The sequence below is a fragment of the Anabrus simplex genome, chromosome 7 (assembly GCF_040414725.1).
Source record: "Anabrus simplex isolate iqAnaSimp1 chromosome 7, ASM4041472v1, whole genome shotgun sequence".
In the NCBI taxonomy this organism is placed as follows: Eukaryota; Metazoa; Arthropoda; class Insecta; order Orthoptera; family Tettigoniidae; genus Anabrus; species Anabrus simplex.
This window is the reverse complement of record NC_090271.1, coordinates 57,490,586-57,512,415: the sequence shown is the minus strand read 5'-3', so window position 1 is coordinate 57,512,415 and position 21,830 is coordinate 57,490,586. Positions and strand designations below refer to the sequence as shown.

General features: G+C 37.9%; 1 protein-coding gene across 1 annotated transcript in view; it reads left to right on the top strand.

The window, feature by feature from the left end:
• The window catches only part of c11.1 (maestro heat like repeat family protein c11.1), a 264,060-nt gene that overhangs the window by 54,397 nt on the left and 187,833 nt on the right, over window positions 1-21,830 (top strand). The window contains exons 5-6 of the mRNA XM_068228566.1: window positions 4,681-4,870; window positions 17,945-18,096. Of these exons, the coding sequence (XP_068084667.1) occupies window positions 4,681-4,870; window positions 17,945-18,096 (342 nt within the window). The remainder of the gene's footprint in view (window positions 1-4,680; window positions 4,871-17,944; window positions 18,097-21,830) is intronic.

The window sequence follows — 21,830 nt, the reverse complement described above, 5'->3', positions numbered from 1 at the left end:
TATAGATTTATCGATACTACCACTAATAACATAAATAACTTATTTGTGAATTACATTTCAGGCCTTCCCCTAAACTACCATTTCACTCAGCGTGAATAAAATAATTTATAGCCATGCTTGTAGTGGTTCATCTGCCGACATTACATACCGATTTTCATTAAATTCTCTTCAGCCGTTTTCTCGTAATGCGTGTACATACATACATACATACATACATACATACATACATACATACATACAGACAGACAGACAGACAGACAGACAGACAGACAGACAGACAGAAATTATGGAAAAGTAAAAAATGCATTTTCTTGTTACTGTGGACATGACCGATACAGAAATACCATTCATTTCAAATTCTGAGCAATGTACAGGCAAAACACTTATTTTATATATAGATTACATTTCAGGCCTTCCCCTAAACTACCATTTTACTCAGTGTGAATAACATTATTGATAGCCTAGATTATAGCGACCTATTCCCCGACTTTGCATACCAATTTTCGTGAAGATACGACCACTAATAAAATAAATATATGACAATTAAATTTTAGGCCTTCCCCTAAACTACCGTTTTTCTCAGCGTGTATAGCCCATATTGTAGCGACTTATTTCCCATCTTTGTCTAGCGATTTTCACTAAGACACGACCACTAATAACATAAATATTTGAGAATTAAATTTGAGGCCTTCCCCTAAACTACCATTTCACACGGCGTGATTAAAATAATTTATAGCCTAGATTGTAGCGGTTTATCACCCGACTTTACATTCCGATTTTCATTGAATTCTCTTCAGCCGTTTTCTCGTGATGCGTGTACATACATACATACAGACAGACAGACAGACAGACAGACAGACAGACAGACAGACAGAAATTACGGAAAAGTAAAAAATGCATTTTCTTGTTACTGTGGACATGACCGATACAGAAATACCATCCTTTTCAAATTCTGAGCAATGTATAGACAAAACTCTTATTTTATATATATAGATAATGCCACTTGATACTACATAAAAATCCCAGCTCTAATAATGAGGAATAATTTCCTTTCCATTTCCTCTGGTTTTTACCTTTCTTTATATCTCATCATATACGGTACCCATTCTGATCATCATACCACCCTTGTCTTAATTTCTCTTTCTGATTGTGTCAAGATTCCTTCTTAGTCCTGTTCTATTATCTTCTCCTTTGGCTCTTAATTTACTTCAGATAAGACTGATTACTAATAGCAATATCCTTTAGCCTCTTTGCTTTGTGCCTAATAAAGGTATATTATGTAATCTGTAGATCATTTCTCTATATTCTTCATTAGTGACTTTGCTCCAGATCAGAAATATTTACAAATGTTACATTTTTTCTAGGACACTAGAACATCCCAGAGACATGAAAAGCTAATTGCTAATTTACTCATTAGTTTGTTTGGTATGTTGAATGTGATTCTTGTTGTTTAAGGATGAAGGTAATCAAATGTTTAAAGCATTGTCTGTGCTGAAGTGCTTTACATCCAAAAACACTAAGTTAGTGCAGGTAGGCCTATAATTTGTTTGTGATTTTGTGTTAACATTTTCCGGTGGTTTTTGATGATGCATACTGTATATATATTATAAAGAATTTTGAGTTATGTTAATTTTTTTTTTTTTTATAACCTTTGATGGCGTTTAATTGTGGGTATGGCAGCTACAGACCAGGTATAAGTAGTCCCCCTTCACCAAGGGCCAACAACAACAGCAAAGGGTGAATGAGTGGGTGTAGGTTCAGGGCACCCTATTGCCCTTGGGGTGAGAAATCACCCCTAAAGGCAAAAGAACCACTCCATGCGGTCAACAGCATAGAATGCGGAGGGCAAGGGGAAAGCACTGCATTTAAGATCCCAAGAATCAGCAGGTTGTCCTGATTAATTATAATATGAAGTGTAATTTTGTAAAATCTTCTGGAAGTAAACTTGTCCTCCAGTCAGATTTCAGAGTGGGAACTGTAAAAGAATGTAAGTTACTTCTAGAAAACAGAATAATTTGAAAGAAAAAAAACCACAAAAAAGAATAGAGGCTTGGAAAGTTTGAAAACTTCTTCATTGCGACAAACTAGAAAACCTCAAGATGGAAATGTCAAAAGTGACTTGATGCGCCAGGTGTGAGCGAGATGAGGTGGCCCGATGGAAGAGACTTTTGAAGTGGAGACTATCGGGTGACATACACAGGATACATTCAAGGAAGACCAGGCGATGATTGAGCTTGGACATAAGGGTAGATTGTTATCTGCAAATAAGTGAAAGGATCTTGTTTGTCCAAGACTATGGTAATTCGAGTGTACATGCCAACCTCTACCAATGAGAGTGAAGACATTGGAGTGGTATACGACCAGATAAATTCTACCATAAGTAGGGTTAAAGGAAAAGATAATTTCATTGTTATAGGAGATTGGAATGGTTCACTTGGAGAGGAAAAATATTGAGGGATAGAGGGTCCTTATGACTTAGAGAGAGAAATGAAAGAGATGACTGGCTAGTAGAATTTTCACTTTACACTACTTATGATGTGCAGTACAGGGTTCTACCACCATCCTTGCCGAAGGTTCACCTGGTCATCATCTGGAGACAGAAAGAGATTCCGAATAGGCAAAGGTTCTGCAACCAAGTAAAAAGTGCAGAAGCTACCCAGGACTTGATATCGGCAGTGATCATAACATGGATATAGCTGGGTGTGGTCTCAAAAGATGTTAGGAAAGAGCATGAGCCACAAATGGGACCTATCATGACTGAAAGATGATTAAGTTGTGTTGTTATATAAAGGACAAACAAACAGGGCTGTGACAAATAATAGTAATTTGAATAGTGAAGAAAGGTTGCAGTCATTGAAATCTAGAATTATTGGTTCCAGCAGTGAAGTTGTCAGAACAAAGAGGGCACGAATGAAGAAAGAGTGGATTATGGAAAATATACAGGAGAAAATAGAAATTAGACATAAGCTGAAATCAGATGACGCTGATGAAGGATGAAGACTGTACGAAACAGTAAGGAAAAAAATAAGAAATGTTAAACAACAGTATCTAGAGGACCGGCGGAAGGAAGTGAATGAGATGATTAATACAGGGAAACTGGAAAGTGCCTACAAATCAGTAAATGTTCCTTTGGGAACTGTTGAATTAAAGGCAACGGAGTTGAGAATGAAGATGGAGTGTTAGTGTATGATCAGAAAGAAATAGTAGAGAGGTGGAAGTGATATTTTGAAAAACTGTATGACAGGAAAATTGAAGATTTGGACATAGAAAACGTGGATGAAATTGGCCCGGAAGACAAGGGGGGACTCTATTTTGCGCGATGTATTCAACATAGCATTTAAGCTCTTGGAGTCAATGATATGCCAGGAGAACTAATTAAGGCTGCAGGACAACACATATTCGACAAGCTTTATCGTATGGTCCAGGATATTTATGAAACTGGGGAACTTCTGACAGATTTCAAAAAGTGCTCTATAATGCCGCTTCTGAAGAAAACATCCGCAAAAAAAATGTGAGCACCATAGGACCACCAGCTTGATAGCACATGCCTCGAAGATCCTGTTGACCTCCATCATTCTAAGGAGAATTGTGTGAAGGTTAGAGGCAGTGCATAGAGGCGACCAGTTTGGATTCAGAAGAGGTATGGGCACCCAGGAAGCAATCCTGGGACTACGACTGATTTTAGAAATAAGACTAAAGAAAGCAGCAATGAAAATGTATCCTGGGATGATGAAAGTAACTTTGAATTTTCTGACATTAGTTTACCAAGTATGAGAGTTATCCTTGGCCTACCATGTGATGTGATTTGTTCCCCAGGTAGGTGACAGACTGTACTGTCCCCTGTATTGTTTCTTCTGACTACCATAACATTAGTTTTGTATTTCTTTGCGTGTTGTAGGAAATGCTGAGGGTGTCTTCCATTTGCATCAGAGTCGCGTCTAATTGTTCCCTATCATCAGCTAACACTGCAGTATTGTCAGCAAATTGTATCTTATTTATTTTCTCTCCTTGGATCTTAATTCCTCCTGTTGTTCCAAGCTTATATCTGACTTCATCCAATGCCCTGTGAATGTACCTGTTGAACAGGACAGGTGAAAGGGAGCAGCCCAGTCGTACTCCTTGCTTGATACTAGCTTCTTCTTGGTGTTCTCCATACCTCACCTGTATACAGGCCAGACACCACCTTCCTGTCCTTGTACATCATGCCAATTTCCCTCAACATCCTAAATAGCACTAACCAGTCAACCTTGTTGAACACTTTTCCTACGTTGCTTTTATTGACCTAGAAAGAGTGTTCAACATGATTGACTGGCAAGTGCCATTTAGGATGCTGAGGGAGAAGTTTTGGGAAGAATACCAGAGGCAGGCTGAGATTAGAGTACGTCAACCAGACAATGGAAGACGCTGGCTGCTTGACTTACAGTGCTCTCAAAAGGAAGGCTGAAAGCAGAGAGACGTGACGAACTGCTGCCATCCAGACTGCGGGTTGATGACAAAAGAAGAAGATCTGTATTAAGTTTGGGAGTATGTGTATTGAGGGTAATCTTTGGAACCACTCACCTCCACTACATTAATTCTTTCACCATTTCCTGCACAATATATTTTGGAATCTTAAACCTGACTTCATAATTTGAATTGCAGTCTGATTGGGTGAATATTAAAATATCTATCTTGTTTCAGGTGATGGAGGGTGTCCTGAAGTGTTTTAATCCTGGGGTGGTACCTCATTATACAGTTATGCACACAATGGCCAATCTTGCCTCGGCTAATGTGTTTGGTATTGTGCCTTTTGTAAAGGCTACTTTAGGCACAATGCTTCCAATGATAGGTATGCTTCGTAATGATGCAATGAAGCAAGTGTTTGCATTTAGTAAGTATTTATTATCCTATTTGTTTAATCAAAAAGTTGAATAACCTTTTTTAATTTTATTATGTTAAGTTGAGGCAGACCTTCTCTAGATGGTAAGCTAGAGATTTTGCTGCTTTCCATTTTTTATTCATCTTGTATTTGTCACCTGTTTTTTTTTTTTTTTTTTTTTCCATTACTTAGGGTGAGTTAGCTACAAGTTCACATTAAATAATTTGTACTCTGTTAAATATATTAAAAATCTATTTTCACTTTCAGTAATATTTTAGTATGCAGTAGATGAAAAATAAACTGTACAGAGATAAAATTGGGAAACAAAACATTACAGGAAATGTCTGAATTTACATACTTAGGAAGTAAAATCACGAGCGTTGGAAACAGTTGTTGTGAGATATTGAGTAGAATTGCTCAGGCTAAGAATGTTTTTAATAAGAAGAAGAACCTGTTTACAGTAAAAACCATTAGATTCCTGTTACAAATTGGAAAGGAAAGCAGAGAAACATAGAGAATGGAGAGCTGCAGCCTCATGACTGATGACGAGAGAGAGAGAGAGAGAGAGAGGTGTGTGTGTGGGGGGGGGAAGGTCCACCAGCCCCTTGCGATCCATTTTTATGCATCCCTTCACGTTTACTACAATTCTGAAAGACATCGGTCCCTCTCCCTAAACCAGGGTAATATAACGATATGTGTGTTTACGGGGCTAAAAGACACCAGGAATCGCGAGCGCCACTATTATTTCATTATGGGTACTCGAATGTACGCATAAAACGAATACAGATAGGCAGAACACATACTTTAAAACAGGAGGTGGACACACAACCAGGAGCATGGTACTGTATAGGCTGGGAAGTGGGTGCCATAGGTCAAGTGTCGCAGTAGGTCACATGGCAAGTGGGCGGGAAGATATGTGATAGTGGACAGTGCTCGAGGTAGGAGCTTTGAATCCTACATAATATTTTCTTTTATCAGCCAGTTGCCTGGGATGTGGTAAGGTTGCATACTTGATAGCTTCATCTTTGGTATCGTTTCCTTACTATATCCACTAGCGAGCTGTCTCGTCGATATTCAAAGGCGATGTCAGAGTCAATTAGTAAAACCCGTCAACTGCTATGCCGTAAAGAAAAATGAAAATGAAAGAGAACATGTTTTTGTAATAAATGCGTAAATAATGTATCCGATAGTAGTTATTAACTCGTTAAAATAAAGGCTGAAGTAAACATTTGCTTAATTTCAACGCTAAATACTGTAATTATGTAAGAATTGGATACACCTCAAGATATGGCAAAGTGCATAATTTATTTTGAAAGTTTATATTTTCTTACATCTGGTTACATTTCGGAAAGGCTATTATCATGTCAATTTATGGCGAGAAGGTTATCATTTCTCTACTGGTGCTTGAAGTATGTTTTTTGGTACATATAGAACAGTTAAGTTAGGTTAGGCGACGCTGTTTGAATAAAAAAACTGAAACGTTAGCGACAAAATGCGATCAATCATCTTTGGAACGGTACTGTTTTCTCGCTGTGTGCACTTGCGAGCTCTCTCGTCGACATTCGAAGGCGATGTTGGACGAGTCGATTAGTAATACCCGTTGACTGCTGTTCTGAAAAGAAAATTAGAAATTAAAGGGGAGAACATGTTTATGTAACAAATACGTAAATAACATTGTCGAAAGCAGTTGTTAACTCATTAGAAATAAAGACTAAGTAAAAGATCGCTTAATTTTAATACTCTACACTGAAATTAAGTTAGAATGTGATACACCTCAAGATATGGCTGTACGCATCACTAATTTCCGAGGTTAGTTAATATTTTCTCATGTTCGGTATTCAGCCTGAAGGCTGGTTTGATCCTCTACAGTTCCACCAACAGCTGTCATAGATAGCGTAGGTGTCACTGAAGAGGTATACTATGGACATGAGGAGTGAGGTAGTTTCCTGTTCCTTTCCTCTCTGAACCAGAAGTTGCTATTTCATTTCAGTCTGCCAAGCCCACTGAAATGCATGCAACCGAGCTCGATAGCTGCAGTCGCTTAAGTGCAGCCGGTATCCAGTATTCGGGAAATCGTGGGTTCGAACCCCACTGTCGGCAGCCCTGAAGATGGTTTTCCGTGGTTTCCCATTTTCACATCAGGCAAATGCTGGGGCTGTACCTTAATTAAGGCCACGGCCACTTCCTTCACACTCCTAGCATCTTCCTGCCTCATCGTCGCCATAAGACCTATCTGTGTCGGTGCGACGTACAGCAAATAACAAAAAAAAAAGAAATGCACGCACCAACCGACCCTATGAGCGATATTTTCACACCATTCATAACAGGGACTGGCTGCATAAGGAACGGTATTACTAGAATCGTTCATACCTCGGTCACTTTCATATTTTCAAAGCCAAGTATGAGACTGAGACAGGTCAATGAAAGTAACAAATTTATTCTAGCCCATGCCAGAAGAATAGTGCACTGTAAACACTACATCCCGCCAGCAAAGGCATAATGTCTGGTTAAATTTTGGAGAGGCTATTCCATGTAAATTTATAGCGTGAATGTTATCATTACTCTACTGGCGTTTGGAATATGTTTTCATGATACATATAGTACGGTTAAGTTAGGTTAGGTGAAGCAGTTTGAATAAGAAAAACTGAAACATTTCCTACAAAATGTGATCGATCATCGAACCGTATAGTTTTTTCACTATGTACACTTGTTAGTTCTCTTGTCGACATTCGAAGGCGATGTCGAGTCTATTAGTAATACCGGTTGACTGCTGTTCTCTGAAAGAAAATTCAAAATGAAAGAGGATAACACGTTTTTGTAATAAATGCGTGATGTGGCTGATAGCAGTTATTAACTCGTTAGAAATATAGGCTGAAGAAAATGATCTTTTTATTTTTAATATATAATATACTGAAATTAAGTAAGAAAGTGATACACCTCAAGATATGGCAGAGTACATCACTGATTTCAGAGGATAGTTTATATTTTCTCACGTCTAGTTAAATTTCGGAAAGGCTATTCCTATGTAAATATGTAGCGAGGAGGTTATCATTTCTCTACGTGCGCTTGAACTATGTTTTCATGATACATATACAGTTAGGACAGGTGACGCTGTTTGAAGAAGAAATCTGAATCGTTTGCCACAGAGGCCTCTGGAGTGATACTATAATTTTTTTCAGATTGAAATTAAACACAAACCTTCACATAGTATCAGATTTCAAATAATAACAAACGAGTAAGCCGTAGTGTGGATATTATCCGCAAAAACGCAAGTTTTGAAAAAAACTGGTTATCGTTTCATACCGATTTTAACGTGTATGGGGTTTTTCCCAACTTTTACAACAATTCAGATATAACGACAATCCGCTAGAGTGAGTAAATTTTTCGCCGTTATGAATTCTTGCTATAACGGACTGCTACCGTATATTTTAATGCCTTTTTTTTTTTTTGACATATTTCAGCAGAAAACGGAAATTCAGGGAGACAAACGGAAACAACAGGCAACACCTCCAACTAGAAGATGTAGAATCGAAGATTCATCATTTCCAACTCTTTCTCATACCATCATCATCATCACAAATCAATTTACTCATTTCTGAGTGTCATGACCTCACTGGCTTTGCTGGTTACATCTCTGCTGTAGCTTCGCCATCCCAGATGGTCTTCAGTTTTCCTCAGGGCACACTGGAAAGATAAACCGGTGACAGTCTTCACGTCTTGTCCTGTCCATCTGGTTGCAGTGCTTCCCCATGGTCTACTGCTCTCAACCTCCTCTTCCATGATTAACTTCTCTAGATTTTGTCCAAGTTGTCTCGCAGTGTGTCCAAAGAACTGCATCTTCAGTTCCTTTCTGATATAAGGGCTCTTTTTTGTGGAATGACTTTTATGCCATTTATGCACTAACATGTTGTTGCAAAAAAATTTGTATAATTTCCTGTGCACCTCTGTGATGGAGTTACATCCAACATCCAAGGTAAATAATTTATATTATATACATATTCATGTTTATAGTTGCACCCGCTCTTGCAACGGTCAGTGCAAGATTATCCCGGTAGCTCATTAATTCTTCTCAGGGTATCCTTTTTCCACCCATAAAATCTGAGATTTTATATGTAATTATTTAACGTGGTTTCCGAAGAGAAATTAGCCGCTGGGGTACTCGTGATGGGAGTATCAATATCCACGAGAATGACGACCGATATCTAGAAATCATCTCGCATTTCGTTTGTAAGAACTTGTCGATTGCTTACATCTAGAAGACTTAACAACTAACTTAACTCTAAACGTTACCAGAACAGAAATCATAACTCAGTCACATACTAAAGAAAATATATAAGATTATTTATTGACAAAAAATTAATGTTCGAGATATAGTGAAATCTGGGTAGTATTAATTCCGTGTTATCTCATCATTTGAAAATAAGTTAGAGTCAGCGCTGGCTCATTTAAGATAAAATAGTGGAACGAAAAAAAAATGCTAACATTCTCTCATTTATAAGTTCAAATTCCAATAAATACACATGTGAACCTTCGTAGCCATGTTCCGAAAGTATTACATTTTTTTTTTAAAATAATATTTGCGATCATTGAGCATTCAAGGAATCAAATTAAATTTTCATATTGTAAATACTGCTCTGTTAATTATTAAAGTTATCCTCACAACATATGAGACATGTTTCCCAAGTATACACTTTCGCGTGTATTAAATTGTGGCAGTGTTCACCGACCTTCCATTCATAAGTTAAAGTCTTTCATAGGTTTGAACTCCGAGTGTTAGGTAATATCTTTCTAGTGTGAACAAGTAACGACTTACGAGCTAAAGCAATACCACCCTCGTGCCTACGATATCTGGCTCCTAACTAACCATTGTAATATTCTTCATTTTTATATACTGAGTTAAAATCATATTTATCTGAGTAGAAATAAAAAAAAATAATCTAACTAACTCTTCGAATAGTTTCTAATCTACACACTCATCTATTGTGGCTCAATGTACTCTTATGATCTGCACTGTCTCAATATTTCATTTATCTACGTGCTACTGAACGTGTATGGATAGTATAGAATGCAGGTATTTCATATCAACCTGTAAGATCACCGCTCCATGAAATACTAGATATATAATCAATCATGAGTCTATTGCATCATATATATAAGAACACTCTCTCTTACGCAGTACCTGTTATTCACCCAAGTCAAACACAATATCACTGTCACGATACACAATTCTACATAATTCATGTTTACCTTACCTTGAAATGGTCATCTGCGCGAAATTCTCTTCTTGACGTATATTTTCAAACATGGCATAGAAACTCACCTTATATTACTAATAAATCATTAACACATCAAATAGCAATTCTTACACTTCCCGTATAACATAACTAAATCTCTTCACTTAAACCATTCATCAATATATAATCACATTTCAATACACTACCGTCGATACTTTAACATCCTATCGGCTTCCATTTAGCCGCATGCATATAGCCATAACTCCGAAACCATATGCTAAATATTCAAGAATTGCTTAGCAAAATACGCAGTCAATAACCTCTATTTTTAATAACAGTAATATGAATTCATATGCCCTCTTTCTCTGACGAAAGGAATACTTAATTTGTCAATGATCATCGTATTGCGCAGGTAATTCGTGACGTAAACTATACTCAGGTAAAACGAGATTAATCGAACCTTTACTAGTAACTTAGACTCATTGATTCTAGCTCTACTCAAGTAACATACCTTTCTCTTATCGGATATTATTTCCACTGTCGATGTGCTAGTGCAGTATCCAGTATATGTCATATTGTCATTCTAATTCATCACTTCCATCTAATTTTAAAATCTTAAGTATTTCACACATTACTTATATTACACACGTGTTCTTAATTACTTCATAAATCACCAAACTCTCAGCACATGCCAAAATAGATTGAGGGTGCAGATTGCAAGAAACTACTCTACTATAGAAAAGTATGGACTTAGCTCGTCAGTTGCTACATCTGGTCTGGTGGTTGCTCCGTCCTTCACTTGCTGCTAGACCCTCAGATTGGAACTGGATCTCTGTCTGAACTGGACATTCGCGGTCATCTGCTGGTTACGTAGCTCGTCAGACCACTCCGTATCATCCGGTCTTTCGGCTGGCCGATGCTCATCCAACGTCATCATCTCCACTGGTTGGTCTGTCCAATAATCTCCGTCTGGTCATCTGATTCGACGGTACATATCCCCAGTTCGGTCCATCTTGATGAATTAGCAGACAGTCATCATCATGTATCTGTTGACAATGAAAAGAATTCCCTGTGCGCAGTAACTAGTCATGATATTCTGCATTTTCTGTTATTTGAAATAATCGTTAAAGTTTTTCTTTCTGTAAAAAGTTTTCTCCGTAAATAATTATTATTTTTTTACTGCTACGGTAGTTATACTCTTCTCGTGTGTAGTTATTAAATATTTCACAATGGTGAATTCCGATTCTTTCGATCGTTACGTTGCTACTTGATATTCCAAATCCGTCGTATATCACCAAAATTTATATATTTATATTTTTTTCTCGGCTCATCTACTGGCATACAGCGATGAATACTTTAATTATATGCTGTCGCGAATATATATAATTAATATTCTTCTTCAGTAGGCAAATCAATTCTTTGAATATGTAGATCTGCTCGCAGCTGCGTCTTGTCTACATGAAAGTAATTTTTTAGAGTCTCGTTAAACAATTCACCCGCTGCTATATTTTTTTTTAAAACAATTCAAATGAGCCTCTACTGTTCTCCAGTGTCTTCGAAACCTATCCTTTCCGTGACGTACATAGCCTCCTATACGTTGCATTGATACGAAGTTCATTGCCTTAGTAGATCGCATGGGCCATACCTTCCTACGCCGCCATTTTGTTGTTGGTCTACGAGATGCGAACGGGGACATAGTTAATGTTAGATATGTTTGGATGAGTTTTTAACTTGTCATATTTTCACTCTGCATGCAGGCATAATATGCTTTTGCCCACAAGGGGTTAATATCAGTCATGAAAACATTAATAAAGACATTAGAAACCTCTATGGGAGGGTACTTTTAGAAAGACTCTTTAAACTTGGCAAGTTAAGAAGAAAAAGAAATGTCTTTCTTCTTTATGCTTCCTTCCGAGATGCTGTGACTATAACATAATTCCCCTCTGTGTTAAGCTGAAGCATACATTAATTTAACTTGGAAACTCACATAGCATTTGTTGATTTTAAGAAAGCCTTTGACCTAGTTAACAGGAACAGACTTCTTAATATCTTAGCAGAAGATAATGTCCCACAACAGTTAATAGATAACATATACAACATGTACAGTGACAACCTTATTGCAATAAAGTTAGGTAATCATCAGACTGAATGGAAACCGATCAGCAGAGGTGTGAGACAAGGTTGTGGACTTTCTCCTTTGCTGTTCATAATCTATATGAACAACATAATACAGGAATGGAGGCATGAAAGGCATGGATCAATCCCAGTCAGCAGATATCTCACACATCTAGATGCCATACTCTTTGCTGATGATGTTGCAATGGTAGCATCATCAGAAGATGATCTTCAGTGGTCAGTATTTAATCTACAGAAAGTCTCTTCAAAATTCGACATGATCATTTCACCACAAAAGAGCAAAATAATGGCCTTTAAGGGGAAGGACCCTATCCCGAGTAAAATCTGTTTAGATAATAAAATTTTGGAAAGAGTCAACGAATTCAATTATCTGGGATACAATTTATCTTACCAAGGAGAAATTGATATCTCTGCAAAAATAACCAAATTTACCAGAACAACAGGAATCATAAATCATATCATGAAGCCATCTCTTGTCCAGAAACACACTCGCTTACGTCTTTATAACACTTTAGCCAGACCAACCCTTTGCTACGGCAGTGAGGCATGGACAATAAGAACTCAAGACATTTCCAGAATTACAGCACGTGAAATGACATTCATGCGCAGAACAGCAGGCTATACGAAATGGGATCGTATAAGAAATGAAGATGTGCTTAAGGGACTGAATGTGAAATCAGTAATCAATTACATCTATGATTACCAAGAAAACTGGAAATGTCATGTTCAAAGGATGGAATCTGGAAGACTACCAAAGGAGATCCTACGCTATCAGCCAAGAGGACAGAGATCTATAGGACGTCCAATGAAGCGATGGAAAGAAAATGCAAGACCGTAACGGGCCACATGGCCCAGTACTTGGAAGGATGATGATGATGATTATGACATAACCTCTCCTGCCCAAAGGCCAACCTCACCTTCCCGAGATGAAAACCTGTTCCCAGCCCTGTTGACAGAGTCACGGCGGTATAACCGTTACATCCATTATGGAGGAAATGCTGTGATTTCAGCTAGTCCATTAGCTGAGAGGTGGCAGCCCCACCAATGTTCTTACTTCCTTCAGGCTAGCAACCCGTCGGAAGGACATTTGACTGCTTTCAAGTCTTGCAAAAAGTAAAATGCAAGACCGTAACGGGTCACATGGCCCAATACTTGGAAGGAAGATGATGATGATGACATACATTATCATTATAGACTGTTATGCCTTTCAGCGTTCAGTCTGCAAGCCTCTGAGAATTTACTAAACGTCGCCACAATCCTCGATTTGCAACTAGTGTTGTGGCCTCATTTAGTTCTATACCTCTTATCTTTAAATCGTTAGAAACAGAGTCTAACCATCGTCGTCTTGGTCTCCCTCTACTTCTCTTACCCTCCATAACAGAGTCCATTATTCTCCTAGGTAATCTATCCTCCTCCATTCGCCTCACATGACCCCACCACCAAAGCCGGTTTATGCGTACAGCTTCATCCATCGAGTTCATTCCTAAATTAGCCTTTATCTCCTCATTCCGAGTTCCCTCCTGCCATTGTTCCCACCTGTTTGTACCAGCAATCATTCTTGCTACTTTCATGTCTGTTACTTCTAACTTATGAATAAGATATCCTGAGTCCACCCAACTTTCGCTCCCATAAAGCAAAGTTGGTCTGAAAACAGACCGATGTAAAGATAGTTTCGTCTGGGAGCTGACTTCCTTCTTACAGAATACTGCTGATCGCAACTGCGAGCTCACTGCATACGCTTTACTACACCTTGATTCAATCTCACTTACTATATTACCATCCTGGGAAAACACACAACCTAAATACTTGAAATTATCGACCTGTTCTAGCTTTGTATCACCAATCTGACATTCAGTTCTGTTGGATTTCTTACCTACTGACATCAATTTAGTCTTCGAGAGGCTAATTTTCATACCATACTCATTGCACCTATTTTCAAGTTCCAAGGTGTTAGACTCCAGGCTTTCGGCACTGTCTGCCATTAAGACCAAGTCGTCAGCATAGGCCAGGCTGCTTACTACATATCCACCTAACTGAATCCCTCCCTGCCATTTTATACCTTTCAGCAGATGATCCATGTAAACTACAAACAGCAAAGGTGAAAGATTACAGCCTTGTCTAACTCCTGTAAGTACCCTGAACCAAGAACTCATTCTACCATCAATTCTCACTGAAGCCCAATTGTCAACATAAATGCCTTTGATTGATTTTAATAATCTACCTTTAATTCCATAGTCCCCCAGTATAGCGAACATCTTTTCCCTCGGTACCCTGTCATATGCTTTCTCTAGATCTACGAAACATAAACACAACTGCCTATTCCTCTCGTAGCATTTTTCAATTACCTGGCGCATACTGAAAATCTGATCCTGACAGCCTCTCTGTGGTCTGAAACCACACTGGTTTTCATCCAACTTCCTCTCAACGACTGATCGCACCCTCCCTTCCAAGATGCCTGTGAATACTTTGCATTAAATACACATTAAATACACCTAAGTCCAGCAGAATATATTAGTACGCTGGCTAGGTGGGAGTACATCACACATGTAAGGAACTGGGCTCTGTCTCCTGAGAGTTATTATATTTACACCAGCTTTTCAGCTGCATTCGCTTGCAAAAATAGTGGTTTTTCTATTGATCACATTACTGCTACACCAGCTGAATACATATTCAACAAGGTGTCGCGCAGGAGAAAGCTAAGCTCCTTTGATTGTTTTAAAAACAGTCAGTGCTTACTAGTCAATTAGGCAATTATAAGGACTGTAGAATTCACATATGATACTCCTGATACCTCAAAATGAATAATTAATGTATAGGACCATGTTTTCAATTCAAGGATTAAAATAAGCATTTAGGCAGAAATCTGCAACCTAATCTTTCAGCTCATTGCACTTCTGGTGAGTTTTGATGCGGAATCCTTGTTCACTGAAGTGCCGAATGACTTGATCATGTCTCTCATTGAGCATCTGTTCTCTGAGGACATTGCTAGACTATTTCATCACTGCAACTTTTCTAATTATTTCTTTTGAGATGGGCAATTTTACGAACAGACAGATGATGTGATTATGCGAAGTCCACTTTCCTAGCGGTGGCTAATTTTTTTGTCTATTATTTTGAGGAGCTCATTAGCCACTCCACCTCAACAAAGCAACAAATATCTCCCTCTGGGGTATCAGAATCGAAACTTCAAAATGATTACCATAGCATTACTGTCCAGCAAGTTACTGTATATACGTGAATATTCCATGCCATCAAATAATCTGTGCACCCTAATTTTAGAAGAGAGTTATTTAAAAAAAGGCTTTCATTTGTGTTTTATTTATAAGAAATGAATTCTACATAATAATGTACTACAAAAATGAATAAAATATAAATTTGTTTTAAGAAACACATCATAATCTTCACATGCTTTGGGTAGGCAACCCTCTCTATCACATTTGTCATGTGATTTGCTTACCTTCTGCTGATATTTGTAATTGGCTGGTTTTGCCTGTGTGTTGTAATGAGTGTGCTGTTTGGTATTAGCTGTATAGGATTGTGTTATGCAAAAAACTGGGCAATTTCCATTTGTTGTTTTGAAGTGTCAGTTTTTTTTTGTCAGTCATGAGTACAAGTTTCTGTGACACCATACTTTTTCCCCTACTTCATGACTTCCAGTATTCTCTGCATCTTCAATAGCCCTAAGCTTTCCTTTAGCCGTGAATAAGCAATTACGAGAACTTGTAGCCATACTTGACATGTGGTTCACACTTTCCTTCTAATATACTACTGGTACTGATGCCACACAGACCAAGACCGGACAACGCTGTAGTACAGTGAGATCCTTTGTTTGATAATTCCAGTATAATTGGTACATTATTGGAAATGATAAATTTACTCATTTAAGACAAATACTTCAAGTTCCCTATGGCTATTGGAATCTACAGGGTGTGTTCATAAAGTCACCGGACTCAATATTTATGACTTTTTTTCCTGAAGTTTTATTACACAAATGAATCTAGTGATTACACAAATAGTTCTATGTACCTTCAAGTGAAGAAAAATATTTTTAGAACTCCGGTGGGGGTATTCTGGAAGTGTTGAGAGTAGTAAATGTTCAAACATAACACTAAGTCGTTTCTCGCATATTGTGTTTCCACAGTTCCAGTTTACAAGAGATGTTGGAAAATGACCATCATTTTCTTGCAGGCACAAAATTACACGCTTACAAATGTTTTGCAACACCTTTCTCAAAACTGCTGGCGTTATTTCTCCAGTATATTTGGAAATTGCTTCTTTCAGTTCATGTAAAGAATGCAGATTATCACTGTATACTCTTTCTTTTAAATACCCCCACCAAAATGTCTGGAGAGGTTAAATCTGGCAAACAAGGAGGCCACAAATTTCTTGAGATTACTTGACCAGCAACATTTTTTTTGCAACTTCGCCAAGGTTGTGTTAGCAGTATGACAAGTGATGCCATCTTGCTGGAACTAACAATAGCGCTCATCCACTTCCAATAAAGCCATAAATTGTTGCACAGTGTCCCTGTATATGGCACCATCAACTGTCGTGTCAATAAATAGAGGACCAACGATCCTTTGGCGTGATACTGCGCGTCACACGGAGATATTTTCAGAATGAAGCGCTACTGCAGATTTTTGGTTGCCCAATTCTGGTGTTCTGTGAGTTAATGTAAGCCAGTGAGGTGGAATCATGCTTCATCTGTGAAAAGAATATTGTTCAGAATGGCTAGCTTTCGTGTGAGGGTAGGCAGTAGTGGCGACGTTTCTCTAAATCAGGCGGCTTCAACTCTGGGCAACCTTGACTCAATATGAGCGTAACTTTGCCACTTTCATTGTTTTATGTATGGGCCTAATTAATGCTCCAAGTTCGTGTGACAAGTGTCTTGCAGATTTCCATGCAGATCTCTCAATGTGCTGCCGAACATCATGAAGAAAAGTGTCAGTAATTAATTTAAGTCTCCCACATCATTCTCTTATCATCCACGGAGCTTGTGTCACGAAACCTGTGTACAAGATCATATAAAGTAAGGGTTCATCAGGAAATCAATGCCTCCATTTTTCCACACATCTCTTATAACTTTAGCACTCAAAATAAGCCTCCAGTAAAGCGACCCGTTGTGAACTCATAAAATGCATTGTTGCCCGCTTGACCTTGTATGTCTCACTCTACACATGACAACAGCTGCACTGTTCTGACAACACTACAGCCGGTTCTACAAGTCTGATAATATCTCATAACCAAGCTTGCCAACTTTATCCGTCAGGTACATGAGCTACAATTTTTCAAAGTTAGAGTCCGGTGACTTTACGAACGCCCTGTGTATCATCCATTGTTTGAGGGTAAGCAGTATCAACTTTATTTCAAGCTATTATTTCTTAGCTAAATTTTAGAAAAAACATGCATATTGATTGTAATTTTAAAATCTTATTTCAACTAACCAGGTCTCTGCCACATGTCATAATAATTATATATTATGCTTTGTGTCTTTATTTCATAATAAATTTTGTAAATGATAAAGAGCACTCTGAATTTATATCCTGATTTCCTGATGCAGAGAGAGAATTATTTTTTGAGTATTGTTGCTTTTATTGTCCCTTTGAAATCATGTAAAATGTTGTTGGCCAAGATGATTTAAATGCTTGCCTTGTCATTGTCTTGGCATATTGCTGGGTGTTGATCAGTTGACTTATTCTTACCTTTTATTTTACAGCTTTGGGTAAGTTCAGTGATGCTGTACTTGAATATTTGGCCAATATAGATCAAGCTCCAGACCCTACTGTTCATAAAAATGCTTATTCATCAGAGATCAGCATTGCGTACGATGTTCTCGTGTCATCGTGGCTGCACATACGTGACCCTAAGGTAAATAACATGATACATTGGTTGGTGCACACAGCGTAATATTTTGTTCCAAAATTATAGTCTGCAACATTTGAGATTAGAGTGATTGGATGCCACATCTTGGAACTCTTGGTGTATGCAGGTCCTGAGATCTCTGAATGAAATTTGCTGGATGGTGGATGTATTCTGCTTGTCAGCTAGTAAAATTTGTAGACGTCTTACGGTTCTACGTAGAAATTGCAACATATTTTTTCTTTGCCAGTCATTTGATATGTAATTATTCTGCTTTTATGGCCTCATTGGACCACTTCAGTCAATCATTTTTTGGTCATCTTCTTCAGTAGGGTTTCTTTCCAAATTGCCCAGTAGCTTTTCATTCGTTTTGATCTTTTCTGTTGTTTCTCATCTGCAAATACACTTTTCATTGTATGTTGTTTGTCTATTTTTGGTTTAAATAATATTTTTATGTTTTTCACTTTCTTTAAACATCCAGTTTTGTTTTGCAAATCACCGAGCTCGATAGCTGCAGTCGCTTAAGTGCGGCCAGTATCCAGTATTCGGGAGATAGTAGGTTCGAACCCCACTGTCGGCAGCTCTGAAAATGGTTTTCCGTGGTTTCCCATTTTCACACCAGGCAAATGCTGGGGCTGTACCTTAATTAAGGCCACGGCCGCTTCCTTCACACTCCTAGCCCTTTCCTGTCCCATCGTCGCCGTAAGACCTATCTGTGTCGGTGCGACGTAAAACAACTAGCAAAAAAAAAAGTTTTGCAAATCACCCAGAGTTATTTTGAGTTCTGCCATATCCTCTCTAATTTCCTTAATCCATCCTACTTGTTGCTTCAGATTCTAGAGTTTCTCTATAATTTTTCTTGGTAATCTAGTTTCTGGTGTCCTCATAATGTGACCCCCCCCAAAAAAAAGATCCTTTTGTTCCGTATAGCATATGTGATGGGCTCCAGTTCTCTCTACACAACTTAATTTACCCTATCCACCACTGTCCGTCTTTTTAATGTCTTTTATTTATCCATGTTCTAGCTATTGTCTCTGCTTTTAGGGTTTTGTCGATTCTGTTTCTCTGAGTGACTTTAAGAAGAGTTTCCCTTCCGTTGCCACCTCTGGTTGAACCACCGTCTTGTAATGTTTAAATTTTGTTTTGATCGATAAATATTTTTTTATTGTATGTAGACCTTGTTAATTTCTGAGTTTTTATGATTTTATTAGTTCTTTCTTGCCATGAAGGTTTCTCATCCAAGTTGTATGTTATAATTTCTCCTAGGTATTTAAATTGTTTCACTATTTTTATTTTCCTGTTATTTACTGTTATGTGGTTTATTACTAGTAGATTTTCAGCCATTATCTTAGTCTTTTCAAATGATATCTGGAGTTCTATTTTTATGCTATATTTTGTAAACTTATTTGATTTCTGGCTTCTTGAATGCCTTTAGCTAGTAATGCTAAGTCATCCAATAATCCCAAGCAATTTAAGTTCATTTGATCTTTCTTGGTTCCAATTTTTATGTTCTTAAGACTTCCCTTATACCATTCCCTCATCACGTATTCTGGAGCACAGCTGAAAAGTAATGGCAATAAACCATCTCCCTTTCTTAACCCTGTTTTAATCGTAAACAGCTCAGATATTTCTCCCATGAATTGTATTTTGGATTTGGCATTTGTTTGGGTTAATGTTATAATTTTTATTCATTTAGGATATAGTCTCAAATTCCTTAGTATCTTCGTCATTGAAGATCTCTGGATACAGTCATATAAAATGGGAACAACATATGGGTTCACCTTTTCAATACAAAACAATGTTATAACTTTTGAATTACAACATTTTAATTAGTAATTACTGTAGGACTAGTTTCAATGCCAATTTCTGCATCATCTTCAGCCGAAAATTGAGAACAGACATAGACATGTATATAAATAACCATACAAGGCAATGCACCAGAACAATGTACCTCTATGTTTAAAATGATTGAAATGGGCTAAGAGTTAAAATGAGTGAAAATGAACTGGGAGATTTGTCAACACTGAGTTAACATTAATTCTAAAACAACATGTAACATTTCAAATTTCAGTCGCAAAACGTTCAGTAGATGTTTTTTCACTTATGAGTAAGAGATTCTTCAATCTTTGAGTTAAAAGCATGACATTAATTCATTCATTCTTATGACGAAACATGACACTTTAAAACTTGTTTTCTGCAAGTGTAATAGGAACTTGAGGTTCCGGGTTCGACTTTGAGTTGCCAATTATTTAGAATAAGAAAGAAGCTTCTGTCACTTCCAGGTTTTACTTTGCGTTGCCAATTATTTAATATAAGAAAGAGGCTTATGTCACTATTTTTTAGTATGATGTGTATATTATGTCATATATACACTGTCCAAAAGAATTAGCGGAACATGTTTTGGAACATCTCGTATGTTACAGTAATTTTGACACAGTTGGTACCAGTGGTTTTATTTCATGGACTTATGTATTCAATGCAGGAAACATTTGAGTCATACTGTCTGTAGTTTTAGCCCTACAGTGCAGTGCCAAGAGACCCTTCAAAACAAAGTGAATATCCGTATGCTGGTGTGTCGTTGTGAGGTAAATAGATTGAAGTTGTCATTTTTGGAGTTCATGTAGCTTTGAGAACGTAAAATGAGACATCTGAGCAACGTACAAGTTGCAAGAGCAGTCGCTTTGATCCAGGAAGGGTGAACTTTTTGTTGCTGTGTTGCAAAGGACTTTATTGTCATCCTGTCTGTCATATATCAGTTATGGGATTGATACGAGACAGACAATTTCACCAGGTGGATCGGACAAGGTTGTCGACGCATCACAACCCAAAATGACTACTGATATCTGGTCATTTCTGCATTGCGTCATTGTACTGCCAGTGTCAGAGAACTGCAACAAGACCTCAGAAGGGCAACAGGAGTCATGGTATCTGATCAGACTGTGAAAAGCAGTTTATGCGAAAGGAACCTACAACCGAGATGAGTTCTTTGAGTGTCTCACTTATTTATTAGGCTACATCACTAAAAATTAATATTTACAATTATCTCAATAAAATTGCAAACTAATATCCAGGCCACAAATGTAGTCTACTGATCCCTCCGTCATAACTAAGAACTATGTTGGATCACCAGGGAAAGCTCTCAGAGGACATTTTTGGACTACATAGTGAACAGTCTGCTTTTCAACACCTCACTCACAACTTGGAGAAATTATTTTCTTCCACTTGTGCAGGAAATCGGCACACCTGCCAGTGTTGGTTTTTATTTGGTTAAGAACCGACCAGATCTTATGTGGCAATTCAAAGCCTCACTTAATGCAGCAACATCAAGCAGCTCTCCTTTTATTCCCCCATAACCACATCAATAAACAATAGAGCTGAATTGTTCACAGACGAGTCATGATTTCCCCCGACTCAAAGTGATGGCCATATACTTGTATGGAGAATCCTGTTTAGCGTTACTTGTCAAATGTTGTACAGCAAGTGACAGATTTGTACAAAGTTCTGTAATGGTGTGGGGAAGCATTAGTGCCAACAGCCATACAGATCTTGTTGTCTGTGACTGGCTTACCACCGGGGAGTACATCAGTCAGATCTTGTTAGACCCTGTGGTGGTTGCTGCACACAGTGTTGGCCCCGAATTTCTTCTTATGCATGACAATGCCAGGGCGCAGGTAGCGGGCATCAACAGTTACGCCTTGAGACGGCTTCACATTCACGTGATGGAATGGCCAGCTTTGAGTCCC